This window comes from Haliotis cracherodii, unplaced genomic scaffold, assembly GCF_022045235.1.
Source record: "Haliotis cracherodii isolate W230 unplaced genomic scaffold, xgHalCrac1.p SCAF_17, whole genome shotgun sequence".
Lineage (NCBI taxonomy): Eukaryota > Metazoa > Mollusca > Gastropoda > Lepetellida > Haliotidae > Haliotis > Haliotis cracherodii.
This window is the reverse complement of record NW_027266272.1, coordinates 6871494-6893191: the sequence shown is the minus strand read 5'-3', so window position 1 is coordinate 6893191 and position 21698 is coordinate 6871494. Positions and strand designations below refer to the sequence as shown.

General features: G+C 40.6%; 1 protein-coding gene across 1 annotated transcript in view; it reads left to right on the top strand.

Annotated features, from left to right (window-relative positions):
- Positions 1-21179, top strand: part of LOC139464865 (uncharacterized) — a 37485-nt gene extending 16306 nt beyond the window's left edge. Inside the window, exons 10-21 of the mRNA XM_071246423.1 lie at positions 2121-2145; positions 4421-4531; positions 5238-5377; positions 5688-5862; positions 7312-7396; positions 8658-8710; positions 10163-10292; positions 10808-12220; positions 12895-12976; positions 16110-16166; positions 16538-16750; positions 18149-21179. Coding sequence (XP_071102524.1) covers positions 2121-2145; positions 4421-4531; positions 5238-5377; positions 5688-5862; positions 7312-7396; positions 8658-8710; positions 10163-10292; positions 10808-12220; positions 12895-12976; positions 16110-16166; positions 16538-16750; positions 18149-18868 — 3204 coding nt within the window. The 3' untranslated portion in view covers positions 18869-21179. The remainder of the gene's footprint in view (positions 1-2120; positions 2146-4420; positions 4532-5237; positions 5378-5687; positions 5863-7311; positions 7397-8657; positions 8711-10162; positions 10293-10807; positions 12221-12894; positions 12977-16109; positions 16167-16537; positions 16751-18148) is intronic.
- The last annotated feature ends 519 nt before the right edge of the window (positions 21180-21698 follow it).

The window sequence follows — 21698 nt, the reverse complement described above, 5'->3', positions numbered from 1 at the left end:
CTTTGAAACTTCTGTTTAAGTTTGTATACTGGGTATTAAGATGTGAAAAGCCATAATACAGATTTCCTCAAAATAAAATACTAGAGCACATTCTAGTTTATTTTCAGTTCGAATTTATTTAATGTTCAAAATAACTGAAAATACAGTGTTTCAATTTATGATAAAATGTGCAGCCAATAATTTGGTGGTGCAACCTGATTAATTCACTTGGTTGCGCCTACTGGATGTGATAAAACAATGAAATTGTACCCTGATACATATACTGTAACTGAATGCACCTTGTCAAGCGATTCAGATGGACATAGTGCCGTGTTCTACAACAACTCACAGCACACAGATTCATGACCTCACGATGACCTTATATGTCCTGTATAAAACCTTGTGACATTGATCGTTACACAGAGTCGAAGATTATCTATGTTTCATGTCACAAAATTATTTTTTGTCACATTTTGATGTAGAGAAAAAATGAATTTGTGTCCGTTTATTTTTTGTGTTTTTTTCGTGACTGTTTGATGCACAATACGTCCCAAAATTGGTGATATTAAGTCAAGAACTTTCTTGCTATAACGTGAATTATGCAACTAAAAGACGAATTCATTGAATGGAAGATCAAATTTCTCTTTGAAATACTCTGTCTGAGGCATAAATGTTACTGCCCACGTGGGGATTCTGGGTTAGAATAGATCCCCTGTAACCTTTGCTGGTTGTAAGACGCGCGGCTTATAGGTTGGTTGTTAGCAAAGTGAGTGAGTTATTAATGTCATATCTGCATTATTTCAACGTATATAGCAACGAGAATTGTTTTTTGTTTATACAAGATGCGTCATAAATACAAAGTTATATTTAAAAGCAAATTTGTCAATATACTTTAGCACAACAATGTTATTTACAACTGTTTAAAACACCGGCTATAATCCACCAGCAACCGAAACTAGGCCACCATGCTAAGTACACAGGGACTTACGGAGCCTCAGCTTTGTTAGCATAGCAACTTAGTTGCTTGTCATGTGTTGTTGTACCCCGATGGCTTGGGAGGAGCTCTTACTATCAATCACTGGTTTGTCTTATCCAGACTGAATTATTTCCTGGCCCCTAAAATACATTGCTGGAATATTGCTAAAAGCGACGTAAAACCTCACTCACTCACTCACTCACTCACGCTGAAACACGATAAACAAAAGCCCACTATTGGCATAGTTATTCAAAACAGTTTAAGGTAGCATGAAGTTCAAACCATTTTTTTTATTATACATTCTGTGACAAATGCAGACAAAGTTACGATGGCAATATATGTTTGAAGACCTACATGATTTTTTAGAAGAAAATTGTAAGATGTTGTCTGTTATGTACAAATTTTCTTCTGAAAAACATGATGTGCGTGTCTTTGTCAGTGACACTCTTGTAACAAGTTTTACCAGATATGGTGGAAGGGAAAATAGAATATTTTAAAAATTTATGTAGGCTTTTGTGCCAAACTCAAGAATACATGTACTGTATTTGACGCAATAAGCACCTAGGGCGCTTTCAAAATTAGGAATAGGGGGCTCTTATTAGAATATTATTTTGGTAAAAATAAACAGAGTTAAAAGGTAAATTTCGTGGTTTATGCTGACAGTCTGAAATGTTTATATACGACAGATATATTTTTCCAGAATTCAATTGCCCATAATTAAGGGTGCATATAACACATGAGTGCGTATTATATTCGAACAAATAATTCTTGTGTACATTGATCAATCGGAAGGGGTGCTAATTGGGACTGTTCAGTAGCCAATATATTAGCAAATATCGCCGTGGGCGCTTATTAGAGCGGGGGGCTTATTACGTCGAATACGGTATTCAAAATTTATTTATAATATGAAATTGACTGTTTGTAAAATGACTCCTACATTTGTTTAGCAATGTTAGCAACTGATTTTTCCCAGAGTAGTTACAGCTGTAAATCATGGTCTCTTATTCTATGTCATATATTAAGTTAATTATGTTATATATATGTAAATTAAACACAGTTTTATTTCAGTTGCTGAGAGCTGGCGAGGTAGGTGTTTGGTTTTGTATCCGTCAGTTTTGAGATAATAATCTGATAACTGAACACTGTGATTTGTGTTTTTTTACAGAATGTTGAAGCTGCTAAAAAAGGAAGTAAGTATGAAAGATTGATTGATGGAAATTGATTGACAGCTGTCAATCAAAGCTGTCAATCAAACTCAACAGAGACCACTCCCTGCAATCGTTCCGGAAAAAGACAAATGAAAAGCATACAATGCCGAGTATGCAAGAAGCCCAAAATGAACGTTGATGTTATATGTTTAAAAGATTCACTTTCCGAAAAAAACAATTGATGCTATTTCGCAAAATGTGATGACAGTTTCACAAGTCTCTGCCTCTCTGTTCTTATTCAAATGTGTCTGTATGGATTGGCATACAGAATTTTGAGAAAGAATTGAAGCAGTACATGATCAAAACACAACATTAATGAAAGTATGTATGCATTAATTTGTCCGATCAACACTTCTGACACTAGTACACATTCGTGAGCATTTTGGCAGAGGCGTCTCAAAATATAGCAGTATGTGAAGTATTGTTGAACTTTGAGAGCAAATATTGGAATGTATTCAGAGGATTAGAAAATATTTACTTGATTTGTTATTTACGATTAAGTAAACAGGTCAATCATGAAACACTGTCAGGTGTACAGTAGACATATTATTTCACAGCAATGCTTCATTTATACTGTGAAGTAATAGGTATTGTATTTGTTCATGAGTAGCAGGATGAAAACATCCATCTTTATTAATCATACTTTGCCCCCATGAAGATCAAGGTTAGAATTGGTCTTCAGGTGGTCAGGCTCGCTGACTTGGTTGATGCATACCATCGTATCCCAATTGCATAGATCGATGCTCGCGATATCAATCATTGGTCTAGTCCAGACTCGATTATTTACAGATGTCTTCGTATGGCTGGAATATTGCTGTGGCGTTAACAAACAAATCTCTCATTTACAAACTGTTGCTGCAGTATGTACAGCCTTCGAAATTTCCGCTAGTCTGCTAGCCCGAGACTACTAAATTGTGCTGAGGACAAGTAAGAATCCAGTAGCATTTTAGGGCTGTAGTTCTAAAGCAGTTCTCAATGCTTCAATTGTGCTGCAAATTAAAACAGGATAAAACTGAAAGAAAGTGTAAATATTGTAAACATTTATGTCTCGTTCAAGCAGGACTCTTTACAAACTTATAGGACTAGTGAAATAAGGTTAACACTAGTCCTCTGGACGTGTCTTATAAAAAACCTTGAGTTTGTTAGGCTGATGTCGGCATACCTGTACCCCACACTCTGACACAGGGACTCCGCTAGGCATTCCCAGATAAAGTTGAGATGATACACAGTTGTGTACTAGAATGTATGTCACTGCTTGTTTTACTCATGAAAAACAGTGTCATTTGATAGGATAACATTTTTGGTGGTTCATCATTCAAACTAGGCTCAAAACAATTTAGAGTAGTGAACTGGTCCAGGGTATTTATCCTATATCTAAAATATTATACCCTGGATAATTGAAGATGAACTGTTGTATCTGAAACCTGTGTTTCCTGCATTGTTAGTAGGGTCGTAACGTTTGATCAGATAACCAGAATACAGTTTGATTAGAAAACCTAGACGGTTGAAAAATCTGCAAGCTGGTATTAGTTATTCCCGCTTAACATTCATTCATTAAATGTGACCAACCATGAGATATGGGACCTTATGGGTGAAAAATCACATTTTGACTTTTCATCGTATGTTAAAACTACTGTATCTTCAGAACACAAAGATACAATTGATAACCTTCAATTCAAATTTATTCCAGACATACATGACATCAAACATTTGGACTCATTTTCTGGCTTGTAACTGTTTATGTAATAATTACAAGAAACAATGTCTGATGAATTGAAAGTAGACATGCACTCTGAAAGGTTTTTATTACATTACTAACTAACAAGAGAAAAAATAACATATTTTTGTACAGTATGCACACATGGCAGAAGTAAGTTGACGTCAAACCTCTGTGTGACGTCACAGCACTATTGTATCCTAGCACCCAGTAGGTCCCTTCTCTCCTGGTGGGTCACAAATGTTGCATTTCGCAGTAAGTCTTCCAAATAAGGCACACATTTCTGGAATTAGAATGACGGGCATTGTTTTACGGTCACAAACATCAATGCGAAACAGGAAATAATGCAGTTAATGTCAGTCAGGAATTATTGTGGAGATAATTGTTCTGTTGGAACAGTTGGACTTTGCATTGTATATTACTTTATATTTTGATATCATGGAAACAATTAATCCGAAATGAAACGGTTTCAGGAAGACGAGTAACCGTGACGTTTCCAATGTTTAGAGCATGGCCCTCAGTTTGTTTCTTGTTTTACAGCTAAGATCATCCTGAAAAGCAGGAAGAAAATCCGTCCAAGCATGATATCTTTGAATCGAACATCCAAGATCGAGAAACTGTTTGAGTCAGTTACAGACTGTACTGTACTAGGTTAGTGACTTGGGTTTACCCCTTGTAGAGATAAACTCCATGGGGGATACCGGGGTAGAATTGGTCCCCATCACCCAATGCTGGTCATAAGAGGTGACTTAATGGATTGGGTGGGCAAACTTGGTGACTTGGCTGATGGTTGTTATCGTATTACGACGGCATGAAATGTTCACAATGTCAATCCATGGATTGTCGGATCTAGATTTGACTTTTCACCACCACCGTGTTTAAACTGGAATACTGCTGAATGCGGTGTAAAAGAACAAATACCCACAATCTTGTAGGGATGAAAGGACATCTGTTGTACAATATAGATTGTTATCTAGACCTGCTCAGAGGCCATTTAGCCCTGTTTCTGCAGCAAATGTCAGTTAAAAATTAGCAAATTTGAATTAATTCATTTTCATAATATTATGGTCGTGTAACTAATGTTATGGCTTTGATGAGTCAACTTGCATTTAACTATGTGACTGTAGTATTGATAGAATCATGATGTTAAAAATGCTGGGGAGGTGGTGATGCAGTAGAGGTGCTGGTGTTATGGCTTTGATGAGTCAACTTGCATTAACTATGTGACTAGTATTGATAGAATCATGCAAAATGATGCTGATGGTGAAGATGGTGATGATGGTGGTGGTGTCTTTGTTGATGATGATGATGATGATGATGATGATGATGATGATGATGATGATTGTTGTTGTTGCAGGACTGGAGTACCTGACAGAGTTCCAGAAGCTGGATCCCAAAGCCGTTACAATGTGTGTGTGCAACCTGTGTGAGGCCAAGTGTGACGAGAACACAGTGGTCTCCCACATCATCGGCCTCAAGCACAAGCTCAAGTACATGGTGAATGCTGCAGGGGTGGTGGTGCTGCAGGGGAGGAGAGGAGGTGGGGATGCGGGGATGCAGAGGGGGAGGGGATGCAGGAGAGGTGATGATGCAGAGGAAGAGGGGATGCAGGGGACTTGGTGCTGGGGAGGTGATGATGCAGAGGAGGAGGGGATGCAGGGGAGGTGATGATACAGGGAAGGTCGGGAGGAGGGAATGCAGGGGCGTGGATGATGCTGGTTGTTGTGGAAGGTTATGATGTTAGATTGTTGTGGAAGGTTGACTGTTTTGTGACAGACAGCTCACCCTTGTGTCTTTTCCCCTCCAGAGAGAGAAGCACCCCGTAACCTACGAGCACTTCCGGAAGTTTGCGGGGAAGAAGTCTCAGCAATCAGCATTTGCAGAGGAGCTGGCCCGGGGTCTTGAGGCGCAGGATGGGAGGGGAGAGGTCATCATGAAGGTTGACCTGGAGCAGTATGACTACGAGGATGAAGAAGAAGCTGGTAAGAATACCCTTCAAAGATTTCAAACTATAAAAAGGTGGAAAAAGGATGTGTGGGTGATTTATTTTATTTAAGTTCAATCATGAAATATGTATCCAAGCACACTAATGTGATATGTTGCCAGTGTGTAGCATAATCCGACACAGTATGACATTGACCACTGCCACAAACTACTTTGCATAACAATTGACCAGGCTTGTAACTTGTTTGAAAACAAATTGGCTAATTCTAAGATCTGAGTAGTCTGGATAGGTGGAAGACTTTCAAGTACAATTTTACCGATTGTTCTGGTGATTTTACCGATTGTTCTGGTCTGTTTTGGCCTCAGTGATCCCTTTACCGGTAATTACCAGTTTCTTACTGGTAAAATTAGGCTTGAACCGGTTCTTCATGTGACTGCCATGTCCTTCTGGACCAGCAGATAATGTATCTTATAAATATTTTTTGATGAACAAGACATTGGCAATATTCATAGAAGTATATTTTTCAGCTTGTCAGTTGCCATCTTGGTTCCCCTTGTCTATCATTAGTGCAAGGAAAAACATTTCACTTTGCTTTGAGGTTAAATGCGACTTTGTCTTGAAGCAAAGTGAAATTTTAAAACATTCAACTTTGTGTGAATGACGTGTAGATCTAGAGATGACTTCATGGCATTCGTCAGCTATGAACCATCTTCCCAAGGCAAGGGAGTTAACTGACTTTAAAAGTCCAGTTTCCACCCTTGCCGAACTAGGCTGGAATTCCTAGGCTCGATCGTAGCACCACCAGTGGCTGTTACAAATTAAGTCCCTTCTATGTCTCTCCTATGGACCAATCAGATTCCACCTCTTGTATCACTTGCATTTGCTTCAAACAATATGGCGGCGCCCAGTCAAGATGGTCTGATCGATAATCAAGATCTATATTGTGAGAAAACGGGTCTTACATCGCGGAGTGCATCAAATCATGTGAGCACCTTGATTAAAAACTTGAAAAGATTTCGAAAATATTTGTTGACAATGAGTTGACAGTGCACATGCTGTGCAAATTCTGCAATTGACCGAAATCTGCACGACAGTAATACGAACCGGATTTTGATTTCGGTGCGCAATTTTGATTGGACTATGCTGGACTCGTTAGTCCAGCTAAAATCCAACTCCATACTACCAGCCTAGTTTGGCAAGGGTGGAAACTGGACTTTTATAGTCAGTTAACTGACTTGCCTCGGGAGGATGGCTATGAACATACACTGCATTGAACATGATGTTGAAAGAATTAATACCAGGTAAATATCATAAGTTTTTTTATTTGTTGAAAGTTGGGACTGACAAAAATTGGGGGGGACTAGTAATATTTAGAGTTGCCGCTCCACCAGGACTGGCAGTTTCAAAAGCCAGTGTGAACACTGCTGGCTATGCTGATTGATAGAAATGGCTCTCACCTGATACATGTTATGTCTTTATACTACAGAACCTTCACAACACCCTCCTCAGCGTCCCCCCTTTTCTGAAGGTCATGCAGATCAAGGCCTCGGTTACACAGACAACTCTTCAAGGTGACTATGACATTATCATATTATTATATATGGTGTATGATTATATCAGCATTTAAAATATTTGTTGAAATAGTTTTGTATGGAATTTTGTCAGTTAAGGTAGATATTTTTTGGCCAATATTGACCATTGTGTGCATGAAACATTTGTTAGCAACTTTTTACGAGTAAACCCAGAGATTGAAACTAAAGAAAGTTATGTATAGAAATATGTGGAAGATATGACAGGTGTATTCAAACAAAAAATCAGCCATTGTGGATTTGAGGATGGAGTTGCTCCCCAACCGTCTCTGCTGGTCATAAGAGGTGACTCGGTTCTGTTAAGTGATAAAGTTGTCCACAGACAAATGAAACTGATTTTGTTTGTCGCACAATTAGGGTTGGGATGTTAAATCAACTGTGCGATCTGATACGTATCCGGCTAACGATCCGATACGTATCCTGATACTTGCATGTGGTCTAATCTGTGGTGTGAAGCTTTTTCATAGACAGGATGACCAAATACCTGGCACACTGACGATTTACAGTAGGCAGTGTCAAGTATGGCATCAGTGGTCATGGTGATTAGAGGTGCGTGGTATAACCGGTATACCGATTAACCATGATGTGGCTTCTTGTCCAATACGTATTGTAATACAGTTTCAATATCGGAATAAATTTGAATTTCGTGTTTTAATTCAAGGCGATTGATAATGCTGATGTCATGTTCCATTAGAGTTACATACCTTCCTATATAATGACGCGATGTGCTATGAGATCTCGCCGTATCCGTGGTTACAAAATGGCGGATCACGACTGGGAAGTCATGAGAAATACTCACGGTAAATTCGATGTGTGGCAGCATTTCGGGTTGAAAAAGCGCAAAATCGAAGAAAATGTTGCTGTTTGTAGAAAATGTGAATGGTTTGTGAAATACGCCGGGTAAATAATAACACTTCCATTAGTTTATTCCTCTTGGAATACTCCATGATGATAATGTGCCTTTTCTAGTGAAAAAAAGAAAGTTTAGTTTTACACAAATATAATGAAACAAGTCTTAAGACAGAAGAATTGGTTTTAGCAATATATTGTGGTACGTATCGCAATACACGACTTTGTATCGCAATATATTGCAATACAGGTTCAAGGGGCAATACTAATCACTAATGGTGATAAACTTATTGAATTACTTATGAGAATTTCTTCATTCACACGTCTCACTGTTTTCAAATGGTCGGACATTTCATGGGATACATTAATCCAATACATATTTTGTCTTCCACAGACCTGGATATGGAGGTCCATCAAAACATGATGTGCGTCCAGCACAAGACACAGGTACGTATCTTGTGTGATACTGGCCTTATCAGAGCTCCAGGGCATATTAGGTCCTCAATGCCTGGCGTGCGAGCCAACTGAAGAGGATGCAATATCTGTGTGACCAATGAGATAAGGTGGACAGACTTGCTGACTTGGTTGATGCAATTCATCATTTCCCAATTGCATAGGTCGATGCTCATGATGTTAATCATTGGATTGTCTGGTCTGGACTAGATTATTTACAGACTGCCGTCATATAGCTGGGTTAATGCTGAGTGAAGGGTTAATCAAACAAACAAATGTTCGCTTTTCATACTGTCAGCTGTGGTTTAGTTTTGTGTGTTGTGATGCTATTTCAGTTATAGCATATCATGTCAGCTCACATAATCAATACTGTTCACTGCGTCCTCAATCACCCATGAATATACACGTGGAAACCCTGGGGATTCTGGGTTAGAATGTACGTCCCCAGCAACCTATGCTCGCCATAAGTGGGGACAAAATGGATTAGGTGCTGATGTTTGGTTGATCGCTGGTCATCGTATCTCAGTTGTGTCTACCAATGGTCATAATGTCAATCCCTGGATTGTCTGGTCCAGTCCTGATTATTTGCAAATTACCATCATATAGCAAGAATATTGCAGGGTGTGCCATTAAACATAAAAAAACAAAATAACACTGACAATATAGAGCCGGTATTTGGTGCTATAGTGACTTATTTCTATTGTATGTCAAGTTATGCAATGAGTCTGTAACCCATGGATGTCAAATGGGCTCTACTCTGTGCATGAAGTTTGAGCAAACCCTACCGTTGCCTTGAATTCAAGCAATGTCTAGAGTAGATGGTCACAAGTATCACATGTTGAACAAGAAGTACTGTGGTTTGTGCAATGTAATTGGTGTGAAGTGTTCATTAGTCTGAGCACCGGTACTTACTGTCCTGCTAGAACTCTGGCTAGATTCACTGGTTAATGATAGTGATCATGTATTCACAGGTGATGGTGTATCAATGTATACAATCCAGTGGTGTATTTATAACGGTCAGCTTATGTGGAATGAAGTCCTGAAGATGATTTCATAGGGATTTGATCCCGAGCCACATCACACCAAAACACATTAAAAGATTGTACTTGTTTTTACCCTGCCTGGCACTTGGCATTGAAGAGCTAAAACAAGGACTGGTCAGCTCGGAGTCAGTATGCTGTGTCTGAGTGGGGTATCCATGTTAAACTGTGGCATGGTATCTTAGTGGGCTAACACTGTAAAAGTCCAGACTAGCACATATCAGCCATACACATACAAACATGCAGGTTACTATATAAGGGCAGTTAAACTCCATTTTACCTCACCGACCTTAACCTGTAACACTAGACTCATAGTACTGTTTACAGCGGGTTGACTCTGAGATCTAACCTATCTAGAGTTTAATATGTTGAGTGTTAAATGTCCCACTTGGTGTGTACTCTGCAGGAGTGTCAGAACAGCTGAAGATGAGACTGAGGCATCAGGTTAACATCACTACCAGGAGGTTTGGGGGAGATGCAGAAGATAAAGCACGGAAGATGTTCTCTGGAGGAGCTGTAGAAGAGGCACAAGGATGGTACTCAGATTTACCAAGCTTTATGCTGCTTTCCTTGACTCATTAATAGGAAAAAAACCATTAGAGAGAGAAAGACCCCATACTCTAGTATGCTAAAACTTGCGAAATCAGTCTATTGAACATGTTTTTTAGAGATTTTCATTGTCAAAATTGGGTTTGCACAATGGGAAAACTGTGTAGGGTAACATTTTTTCAAAGGATTTCTGTTATTATGGGCTGATTTGTTTGTGATCTGAGCAAATTCATGAGTAATTTCAACTTGTGTTCCCACCGTGAATGCCTTTTTGCCTGAACGTGGCATTTTTAATACTGACAGCTCTGTCATGGCTTTTCACTCAATCTTTGAAGTCAGGTCACATGCTATTTATCAGATGATATCAAGAAGTAGAATGCGTGTCTGTTAATTTGTCCAAACTTTTGATTAATTGCGTCAATTTGTTTTCTCTTCGATGGTTTTTGATCTTTATGAAGGAAACCAATTTGTGTTTTTTTCGCGTGACTACCTTTTTTAACAGGGGAGGGACTGGCACCAGCTACCAAGAAAAGTCCAGACAGTATGACCCTGACCCATATTCAACTGATCCATACTATCAGTATCAACGTAGTTATGCACCAGATGATGACCCAAGCAGCTATGAAGAAGCTGACAACCAAGGTCATGATCACGAGACTGATGACCAAGGTCATTACGCACAGACTGACAGTCAAGGTCATTATCAGCAGCTTGATGACCAAGGTCACTACGCTCAAACAAACAAACAACGGTACCATCCGCTGAGAGAGGAATATGGGCACTATCCTCTAGAGGACCAAGGAAACTACCCCCGTTATGATGACAAAGGTAGCTATCATCGAACAGACAAACAACAGCACCATCCACAGACGGAGGAACATGGGCATCATCCATTGACAGAGGAACATTGGCGCCATCCACAGACAGAGGAACATGGGCACCATCCACGGAGAGAGGAACATGAGCAATATCCAAGGAGAGAGGAACAAGGGCGCCATCCACGGACAGTGGAATATGGGCACCATCCGCAGACAGAGAAACATGGGCACCACCCACGGACAGAGGAACATGGGCACTATCCACTGAGAGAGAAACAAGGGCACCATCCACGGGCTGAAAAACAGGGGCACTATCCATGGACAGAGGAACAGGGGCGCCATCCACGGACAGTGGAATATGGGCACCATCCACAGACAGAGGAACAGGGGCACTATCCACAGACAGAGGAACAGGGGCACTATCCACTGAGAGAAAAACATGGGCACCATCCACGGACAGAGGAACAGGGGCGCCATCCACGGACAGTGGAATATGGGCACCATCCACGGACAGAGGAACATGGGCACTATCCACGGACAGAGGAACATGGGCACTATCCACGAACAGAAGAACATGGGCACTATCCACGGACAGAGAAACAGGGGCACTATCCAAGGAGAGAGGGACAGGGGCACTATCCACGGACAGAGGAACAGGGGCACCATCCACTGAGAGAGGAACATGGGCACTATCCATGGACAGCTGAACATGGGCACTATCCACGGACAGAGGAAAATGAGCACTATCCACGGAGAGAGGAACATGGGCACCATCCACGGACAGAGGAACATGAACATCATCCACGAATAGAGGAACAGGGGCACCATCCACAGACAGAGGAACATGAGCACTATCCACGGAGAGAGGAACATGAGCACTATCCACGGAGAGAGGAACAGGGGCACCATCCACGGACAGAGGAACATGAACATCATCCACGAATAGAGGAACATGGGCACTATACACGGACAGTGGAACATGGGCACCACCCACGGACAGAGGAACATGGGCACCATCCACAGACAGAGGAACATGAGCACTATCCACGGAGAGAGGAACAGGGGCACTATCCACTATCCAGTGATAAGCTTCAGAGGTATGATGATTATAATACATATTGCTTCAAACATAATATGATAACCGCCATTGTCAATGTTTCACAGGTTTGTACACACTAATCTCCTCCATCACCCATGAATACATAGGGCTGATTTGTGTTGTGATGCTGACGTGTGTCTTAATTCAGGCAGCTAAAGAAGTAAGGCTTGATGCAGTGTGTAGAGCAGATACCAAAACGTCTTGTACATGTTACACTCTCTGTGCACACGTGTCTCTGTTCGTCTGATGTAATGTGAGTGTTCATTGGTCTGTGTACCCTCTGGTTGCCCTCTCGCTGGAACAAGGATGTTGCTTCATTCATTGGTTAAAAATAGAGACGACATCACATATGGTCCAATGAATTCCTGGGGTGATGGAGGAGCCCAGTGTACCTGTGAATTATTGATAATGGGTAGCCACTCTTTTTGGGAGTATTGAGTGTGAATAAAATGTGAAAAAAGGTTCCTTTTCCAAAGTGGAAATTTTGGAAGAATTACAAGTTCAAAAAGTTAAAGGAATGTGTGCATTATTTTTCACGTTATGTAGAAAGTACAGTTTCATTCATCAATATAAGTTAGAGTGTGGTAAAAAAAATTTAACTTGCATTTTGTTTCTCTCACAGCAAATGTCTTTTGATTAAGTGAAGAAATCTGAATAATGTTATTTTTACAGAGCAATTCCAAAGGCTGAGGAGAAGCTGATGAGGATGGATCAGCCACAGCTTGCTGCTGATGTCACCCAGGCAGCTCCAGGGGTAAGTGTACTGTACTCTGTGTTAGATGTACTGTACTGTACTCTGTGTTAGATGTACTGTACTGTACTCTGTGTTAGATGTACTGTACTGTGTGTTAGATGTACTGTACTTTGTGCTAGATGTACTGTACTGTGTGCTAGATGTACTGTACAGTACTCTGTGTTAGATGTACTGTACTGTACTCTGTGTTAGATGTACTGTACTGTGTTAGATGAAGTGTACTGTGTGCTAGATGTACTGTACTGTGTGCTAGATGTACTCTACTGTGTGCTAGATGTACCTGTACTGTGTGCTAGATGTACTGTGTGCTAGATGTACCAGTACTATGTGCTAGATGTACTGTACTGTGTGCTAGATGTACTGTACTGTACTCTGTGTTAGATGTACTGTACTGTGTGTTAGATGTACTGCACTGTATGCTAGATGTACTGTACTGTACTGTACTCTGTGTTAGATGTACTGTACTGTACTCTGTGTTAGATGTACTGTACTGTGTTAGATGAAGTGTACTGTGTGCTAGATGTACTGTACTGTGTGCTAGATGTACCAGTACTGTGTGCTAGATGTACCTGTACTGTGTGCTAGATGTACTGTGTGCTAGATGTACCAGTACTATGTGCTAGATGTACTGTACTGTGTGCTAGATGTACTGTACTGTACTCTGTGTTAGATGTACTGTACTGTGTGTTAGATGTACTGTACTGTATGTTAGATGTACTGTACTGTGTGCTAGATGTACTGTACTGTGTGCTAGATGTACTGTACTGTGTGTTAGATGTACTGTACTGTATGCTAGATGTACTGTACTGTGTGCTAGATGTACTGTACTGTGTGTTAGATGTACTGTAGTGTGTGTTAGATGTACTGTACTGTACTCTGTGTTAGATGTACTGTGTGCTAGATGTACTGTACTGTACTCTGTGTTAGATGTACTGTACTGTGTACTAGATGGACTGTACTGTGTGTTAGTTGTACTGTACTGTTTGCTAGATGTACTGTACTGTGTGTTAGTTGTACTGTACTGTGTGTTAGATGTACTGTACTGTGTGTTAGATGTACTGTACTGTACTCTGTGTTAGATGTACTGTGTGCTAGATGTACTGTACTGTGTACTAGATGGACTGTACTGTGTGTTAGTTGTACTGTACTGTTTGCTAGATGTAGTGTCCTGTACTCTGTGTTAGATGTACTGTACTGTACTCTGTGTTAGATGTACTGTGCTAGATGTACTGTACTGTTTGCTGGATGTACTGTACTGTTTGCTAGATGTACTGTACTGTGTGTTAGATGTACTATACAATGTGCTAGATGTACTGTACTGTGTGTTAGATGTACTCTACTGTGTGCTAGATGTACTGTACTGTACTCTGTGTTAGATGTACTGTGCTAGATGTACTGTACTGTGTGCTAGATGTACTGTACTATATGCTAGATGTACTGTACTGTGTTAGATGTACTGTACTGTGTGCTAGATGGACTGTACTGTGCGCTAGATGTACTGTACTGTGTGTTAGATGTACTGTACTGTATTCTGTGCTAGATGTACTGTACTGTGTGCTAGATGTACTGTACTGTACTCTGTGTTAGATGTACTGTGCTAGATGTACTGTACTGTGTGCTAGATGTAGTGTACTTTGTGCTAGATGTACTGTACAATGTGCTAGATGCCCTGTACTGTGTGTTAGATGTACTGTACTGTGTGCTAGATGTACTGTACTGTAATCTGTGTTAGATGTACTGAACTGAGTGCTAGATGGACTGTACTGTACTCTGTGTTAGATGTACCGGTGCTAGGTGAGGTGACATGAGGATGAACGGCGCGTTCAAGAGTATTGCACTTTTAGTGTAGTGAAGTATGTTTGTGTTTTTGAATGCATGCATGCGAGTGCGCACTTGTACTAGCCCAGACCAATGCCGATGTTATAGTGCAACCCACTCAGGTACCATTCCGCTGTTTAATATCAATAATCCACTGAGACACAGTATACATACTTTGATCCAACCAGGCCTTGTCTTATTTCCATAATGCTGAGCACCAGACAGGCTGACGACAAGTATGATCTTTTTCTGTTTTTGTATGATGCAGATCGGATCGAACCATAAACCTTCCGCTCTCCATTCGATGTAATAAGTGTGAAAATATTATTGCTTTGCTTTCGGGCCATATGGTTCAAGCAGGCTGCCTATTTTAACAGCCTTCTGTTAAGGGGACTGCTTTATGTTCCCTGAAGTATGAATTCTGTCATCGCAATTGGTTTCCATAACCACCTGCTGATGACATGTGACTTGGGGGACATGTAAGGTCAACGTCACCCGGTATGAGCTAGGCATAAAGTAAGGCATTGTTTACACAATATCTTGAATATTTATGAATAGTATAATTTTGATGTTACTTGGTAGTGTAGTTTTAGTTTTTGCTGTAAACCAATCTTAATAAAATCAGACCACTGAACTAAGATCTGATGACATCCTATAAGGGGCCGCATCAGAACGACCTTTCATCCGACTAATCTGAGCGTCGCTTACCAGATTATGAAAGTGACAGTCGTAATGTGATTTCTACCTCGAAATGCATAACACGAGGTACTCCGAATGATAGTTACGGGTTTAATGACTGAATCTATACAATCTAGATCATCTATCAGCCATTCCAGAATGTTCTTTTGTTCAGGTTTCAAATTAGTAATTGAAAATTTGTCAAAATATGTTTCGAAGCGTAGTCGCCAAATTGAAATTGGTGCCGTTAAGCACGAGAAAGCTCCCTTCTGATTGGTCAGACCATTGGTCGGTCAGAGTTCGCGCAAGATCGGTCTGGCGTGACCCGTAATGGGATGTCCTCAGATTGTTTAGTGGTAGCGAGAACTAAGATCTGATATTAATGAGATTGGCTCTAAACGTTTGCTGTAGACTAAATCTGGTTTGCTGTTTCCAGGACAATAGCAGGAGACTTAGTTTCAGGATCAGTCTGTACATAATTGTTGTTAGCGAACCCTGTTGATAATGGTGACCTTGACCTTATTTTCAAGGTCATAACCCCCCAACCCCTTCAACTGAATATCAATAGGTTGGTCTCATCATGACTTGTAACATGCTTGCCAAAGATGTTGCTTGTAATTCTAATGTGTTGTTCCAGATGGGTGACGCTACTGCAGCAGTTGGTGGTCAGATTGGAGAAATGCTGCAAACTCTGGTAGGTGGTCACACATCCTGATGATAACTCATCAGTACATCAGTAATAGGCACAATAACCCTGAATATTGAGGCTCATTTTGAAAGGTCCTTAAAAAGGTCCTCAATACATTGATTAGCCTGAGAACAGCCTGGAATTATGAGTTTATGATTAAGTACCAAACTCTTATTCAGAAGAGCCATCATTTCTGCGAATATCATGCTCTGTTACACCACAGCTATAAATGCTGTATTTAGTCGACAATTCTATAATGTGATTTAGTGCAGGATTATTAAAAATATATCACCCTGCATGATCGAAGATGACCTTATCTTCATCTCAAGATTTCTCACAGCATATCTATCATGTCTCCTTGTGTCTCTTTGTTTCAGTCCAGCTCAATGATCTCCACAGAAGACGAGGCTGCTGTGGCACTCCAGGTGTCCAACGCCTTGACCCAGGCTCTGCTGTCCTTCCGCCTCCGCAGCAACGCCGGAGAGGTCAGTGAGATGATCAAGTCTGTCCAGAAATTGACCCCCCAGGGACAGATGCAAGTCAGCTCTCCTGGCTCGGCATCATCATCACACAGCCCCAGTGCCATCAATGTAGGTGTCTTTGTACCAGTGTCTGAAATAATGTTTACCTTTACAAACCATCCTGTGAAGATTACAGGGTAGAATTGATCTTCAGCAACGCACGCTTGTCGAAAGAGGCGACTAACAGGATCAGGTGGAAAGGCTCGCTGACTTGGTTGAAGCATGTCATCGATCCCAAATGTGTGGATCGATGCTTGATTGTCTGGTCCAGACTCGATTATTTACAGACCGCCGTCATATAGCTGGAATATTGCTGAGTGCGGCGTAAAACAACCAACCAACCAGCTGAAAGATGCAGGCCGCATTCTAGATCATGGCAGTAGACTACTACAATTGATTCACTTCCCAAGATGAAGCAATCAGATAATCAACCAATCAGATGCAAGTTTGTAAACATGAAAGCTGATAACCAAACAATGTTAGATTGATGAAATTTAGCCACAAGTAGCAGTAAGGAATTTTTTTTAAAATCCAGCTAATCTACACTGCAGGGATAGAACTAAACTGAAAAGCTTCACCCCAGGGTAAAGATAAAATTCCCTTGTAATGATAAAACAATAGGTAAATTGGGAAATTTATAATAGCCCCAGACTAGCAGGTTAGTGTTAATTACTAACCCTGCACTGACTGTCAAAATGAATGAATTGCTGACATGTTCTACTAGACTGTTGTGAAGGTAAGAATAAATTTTACCTATTCCGTCAGAAATGTTACCAGCCATGGACTGCGGTTTCTGCTTTGTATGGAAGGGAATGTGTGCCAGGGTTACATTATGAGACATTGGGAAAGGAATTTGTGTTGTAATCTGATAACTGACTTTTCACTGTGTATGAATACTTTTCATGTTTTTCCAGTCCCATATTTGTACTTCGGCTTGGCAAAATGGTTGCCATAAAAACACATATTGTTTATCTGCTAATGCTACTTTCATACACAGTTGTTGAGCTGCAAATTAAACAATCCAAAATCAACACCAAATGCAAATTAATTGACATAGTTCAAAAATGAAACCACAAAGCAGGTCGTATTTATGATTCAAACTAAAATGTTAGGTCTTACTTGAAAACTGTAAAACCCCAAAGTAGGTCTTACAGAGAAAGGAAAGCCTCCCTATGTATATTCAAAGCTGCTTATGGCTTTCAGCTTGATTGAGAACAAGGACTTGCTCAAAGGAGAGAACCTTGTGTAGAACAATGGAATGACATGGCTGGTTATTTTAGGGATTCTGTCTGGTATTGAGTGATTAATTATGATATTGAATGATTAATTATGATGTAAATGTTAAAAATGAGTGTTCTTCTGAGTTGTAGGATCCGCTGAAGAATGTGTTGTTGGAGTGCCTGTTTCTGTTGGTGGTGGTGGTGTTTGTTGTCCTATTACTAAATATAGTTTATTTCTGTTTTTCAGATAACACAAAGGTCTGCTTCTTCCAAACTAGGCAAGCAACCAGCGGTCAGCACAAACTCACCACACAGTGACCTTCAAGATGTTCCAGCACCAAATCAGAACCTGTTTCAAGGTGTTCCACCACCAAACCAGAACATACTTCAAGGTGTTCCACCTTTAAATCAGAACCTGTTTCAAGGTGTTCCACCACCAAACCAGAACATACTTCAAGGTGTTCCACCTTTAAATCAGAACCTGTTTCAAGGTGGTCCACCACAAGACCAGAACATATTTCAAGGTGTTCCACCTCCAAATCAGAACATATTTCAAGGTGTTCCACCTCCAAATCAGAACATATTTCAAGGTGTACCATCACCAGACCAGAACATATTTCGAGGTGTTCCACCACCTGAACAGAACGTATCCCATGGTGTTACCCAAAGTAGCCCCTTAGCAGCTGCATCTTTTCTTCCTGCACCCTCAAAGACGAACACCTCTGGAATGTTTAATCTGACTTCGGACAGCACCCACAAAGATTCCACACAATTGATGGATTACAGTTCGGCCCCTGCCCCCCACGCTACTGCTCTGTACCCCCAGGGGTCTGTAATGTCTTACCCCGGCCATGCCCCTCGGGGCACTGGGCAGCCAGACTACAACTTAGGGAACACATTTTACAACTTTCAACCCCCTCTTCCAAATTACGAACCTCCGAAACCGCCACCACCGCCTCCTATGTGAGATGAGTGACTTCCCTGATCCTACGATGAGGAAGTCCAGGGATTATCCATCAAATTGAGAGAGGCAGGATGTGGAGAAAACTGTTGTGAAGGGAACGTCTAAGGAAGTTAGGCCTTGGTTTACAGGTGTGCCGGCCACAATACTGGGAAAACGGAGGGGAAATATAAATAATTATTTTGTTATTCACAAAATCATTTTTTGAAAAATATTTTTATCACCACCAGCGTGACATATGTTAATATGAAATTAATAAATGATGGAATCTTGCAACACGGTAACAAGATGAGTTTCCCATCAGAACTTCCTCACTTCTGCTGTGATGACAATGCAATGTTGGCAGTGAGGGTTAGTAACTCAGCCACCTCCGGGTACCTTGCACTGTCATGACATAATTGGGGCTGTGGGTAGCCTAGTGGTTAAAGCGTTCGCTCGTCACATTAATGGTCCAGGTTCGATTCCCCACATGGGCACAATGTATGAAGCCCATTTCTGGTGTCCGCCACTGCTATATCGCTGGATTATTGCTAAAAGCGGCGTAAAAACTTACTCATGTCATAATTATTATTTTTTTCTCTTTACTATTTCTACCTAACTGATTATTTTTGGGGGGAATCTGTAGACCAAACTGAAAAAACGGCCTTAGGATAGTTAAGTACCCTGATGATTAAAGGTTATGCTGAACATGTTACTTAATATTTATCATGATGATGACATGAGATTGTGTCATCTTTGATTTGGAGGTGTGGATAGTGCATGTTCATCAGTTGTGGCATGAGAGGGCTTGCATCAGGTCGGAATGTTTGCTCCATCTGTATATAATGCATGGATGATAACAAGGATGTGTGAAATTGAATGGAGGATAATGTTGATGTTGTAATTGTGGAATGATGTCAGTTTCAATCATCTATATTGTACAAATTAACTGTTGTAGCAGGGCTCCAGGTACCATTTTAGGCAATGTGTATTTACTCGCGTGTTATACATTGAGTATTGATAGTTTTCTTTGAAAAGTTGAAAAGGATACATTTTACAATGGGTAAGTACACAGTGTTATACTGTTGTTGTTTTTAAGAGTTCTAAGCAAACTACTTAAAATGAAAACCTGTGAAGATCCAGGTTAGAATAGGTCTTCAGCAACCCGTCCTTACGTAAAAAGACAACTATGCTTGTCACAACGCGACTAAGGGGATCGTGTGGTCAGACTTGCTGACTAGGTTGATGCATGTCATCGATCCCAACTGCGTAGATTGATCCTCATAATATCAATTACTGGATTGTCTGGTCCAGACTCAGTTATTTACAGACCACCATCATATAGCTCAGTGTGGAGTTTAACAACAAACAAAACTTTAAATGAATAGGGTAGTTGTGATACATTTTGATTCTTTTACGCAAATATGTAGCTTACCTGGATCTCTGTTGTATTTAAGTTTCAGTGCATGAACTAGTCATTTGTCTGTCAGTCGATATGGAGTGTCAATGGTACAGATGTTACAAGGTGTCAGAATACGCCAGCCTCGTGTATCAATACTTGATGCTTCAGTCAATATATATGTATTCCTATATTTAATTTGGCTCATTTTTTCATGTAATTCTCGATGTTCCATGTTGCTGGAGGACAAAGGTTAATACTGGTTGTCTCATTCACACAACTGGTTAATCTTGGCTCTGGGTCATTCAATCACATTTAGCCTGGTCATGATTGTATTTCATTTGTGTTAGGCCTGGCCATTGCTGGCTGACATTGTGTATCTTATCATTAAAAGCAGCGTCAGACCCGTGAAGATCTGGGATAGAATTATTCTAAAGGTCTTCACCAACCCATGCTTAGCTTGCCGCAAAAGGCAACAACTAACGGGATTTGTTGGTCAGGCTCACTGACTTGGTTGATGAATGTCATCGCATCCCAATTGCATGGATCGATGTTCATGATGTTTTTAATCACTGGATTGTCTGGTCCAGATTTGAATATTAACAGATCGCCGTCGTATAGCTGGAATATTCCTGAGTGTGGCGTTAAACAACAAATAAACAAACGTTAGTTGGGTTAAAGAACACACTATCGTACATTTTTTAAAACTATATTTTATTTTGGTGCAACATAGTTGCTATGCCACTGGACAGTCATAGCACTGAGATTGGTGTGTGGATCAAGTTCGTCAACAGAACAGTCTTGGCGCTGTGACTGTTCAGTCAGGTTTATGGAGGTGTAAATATTTGTGTAAAACTGTTGTATTACGTGATAGGTACACAATGATTCTATTGTTTTCTCATTGTGTATATATGGCAAAAAATAAAAAGCTTAAACATCCTATGTTTTTCATATTTGCAGAGACCATATTACATGTACATTGGTGTGTGTGCTTGTACTAGACCGGACTTATGCTGGTTTTATAGCTAGCCTACCGAAATGCCATGCTGCGGTTTAACATGGATACGCCACTCAGATACACGATACTGACTGGGTGACCAGTCCTTGTTTTATCCCCCTCCAAGCCGAAGGCCAGACAGGGTAACAAGTACCATCGTTTAACATCTTTTGGGACAACCAGGTACTCCAGGCAGATGCTCTATCCACTGGACCTCAGAGAACGTAGCCAGTAGATTTATCATCATTAAATGGAGACCATCATTGTGATTACAGAACATTCAGCTGGTGCCTCAAAGTCCAGATGTCCTCCGGGGGTGTCTATAGGCAATAACACTGTTACACAATGTGACAGCAACATTTGCTAATGACAAGACCACTTAATCATTCACATGATTCAGAAACTCCATTCAACCCTGAATTACCTACAGGCATATGCTCAGCAGAGTGCAGAGAAATCAA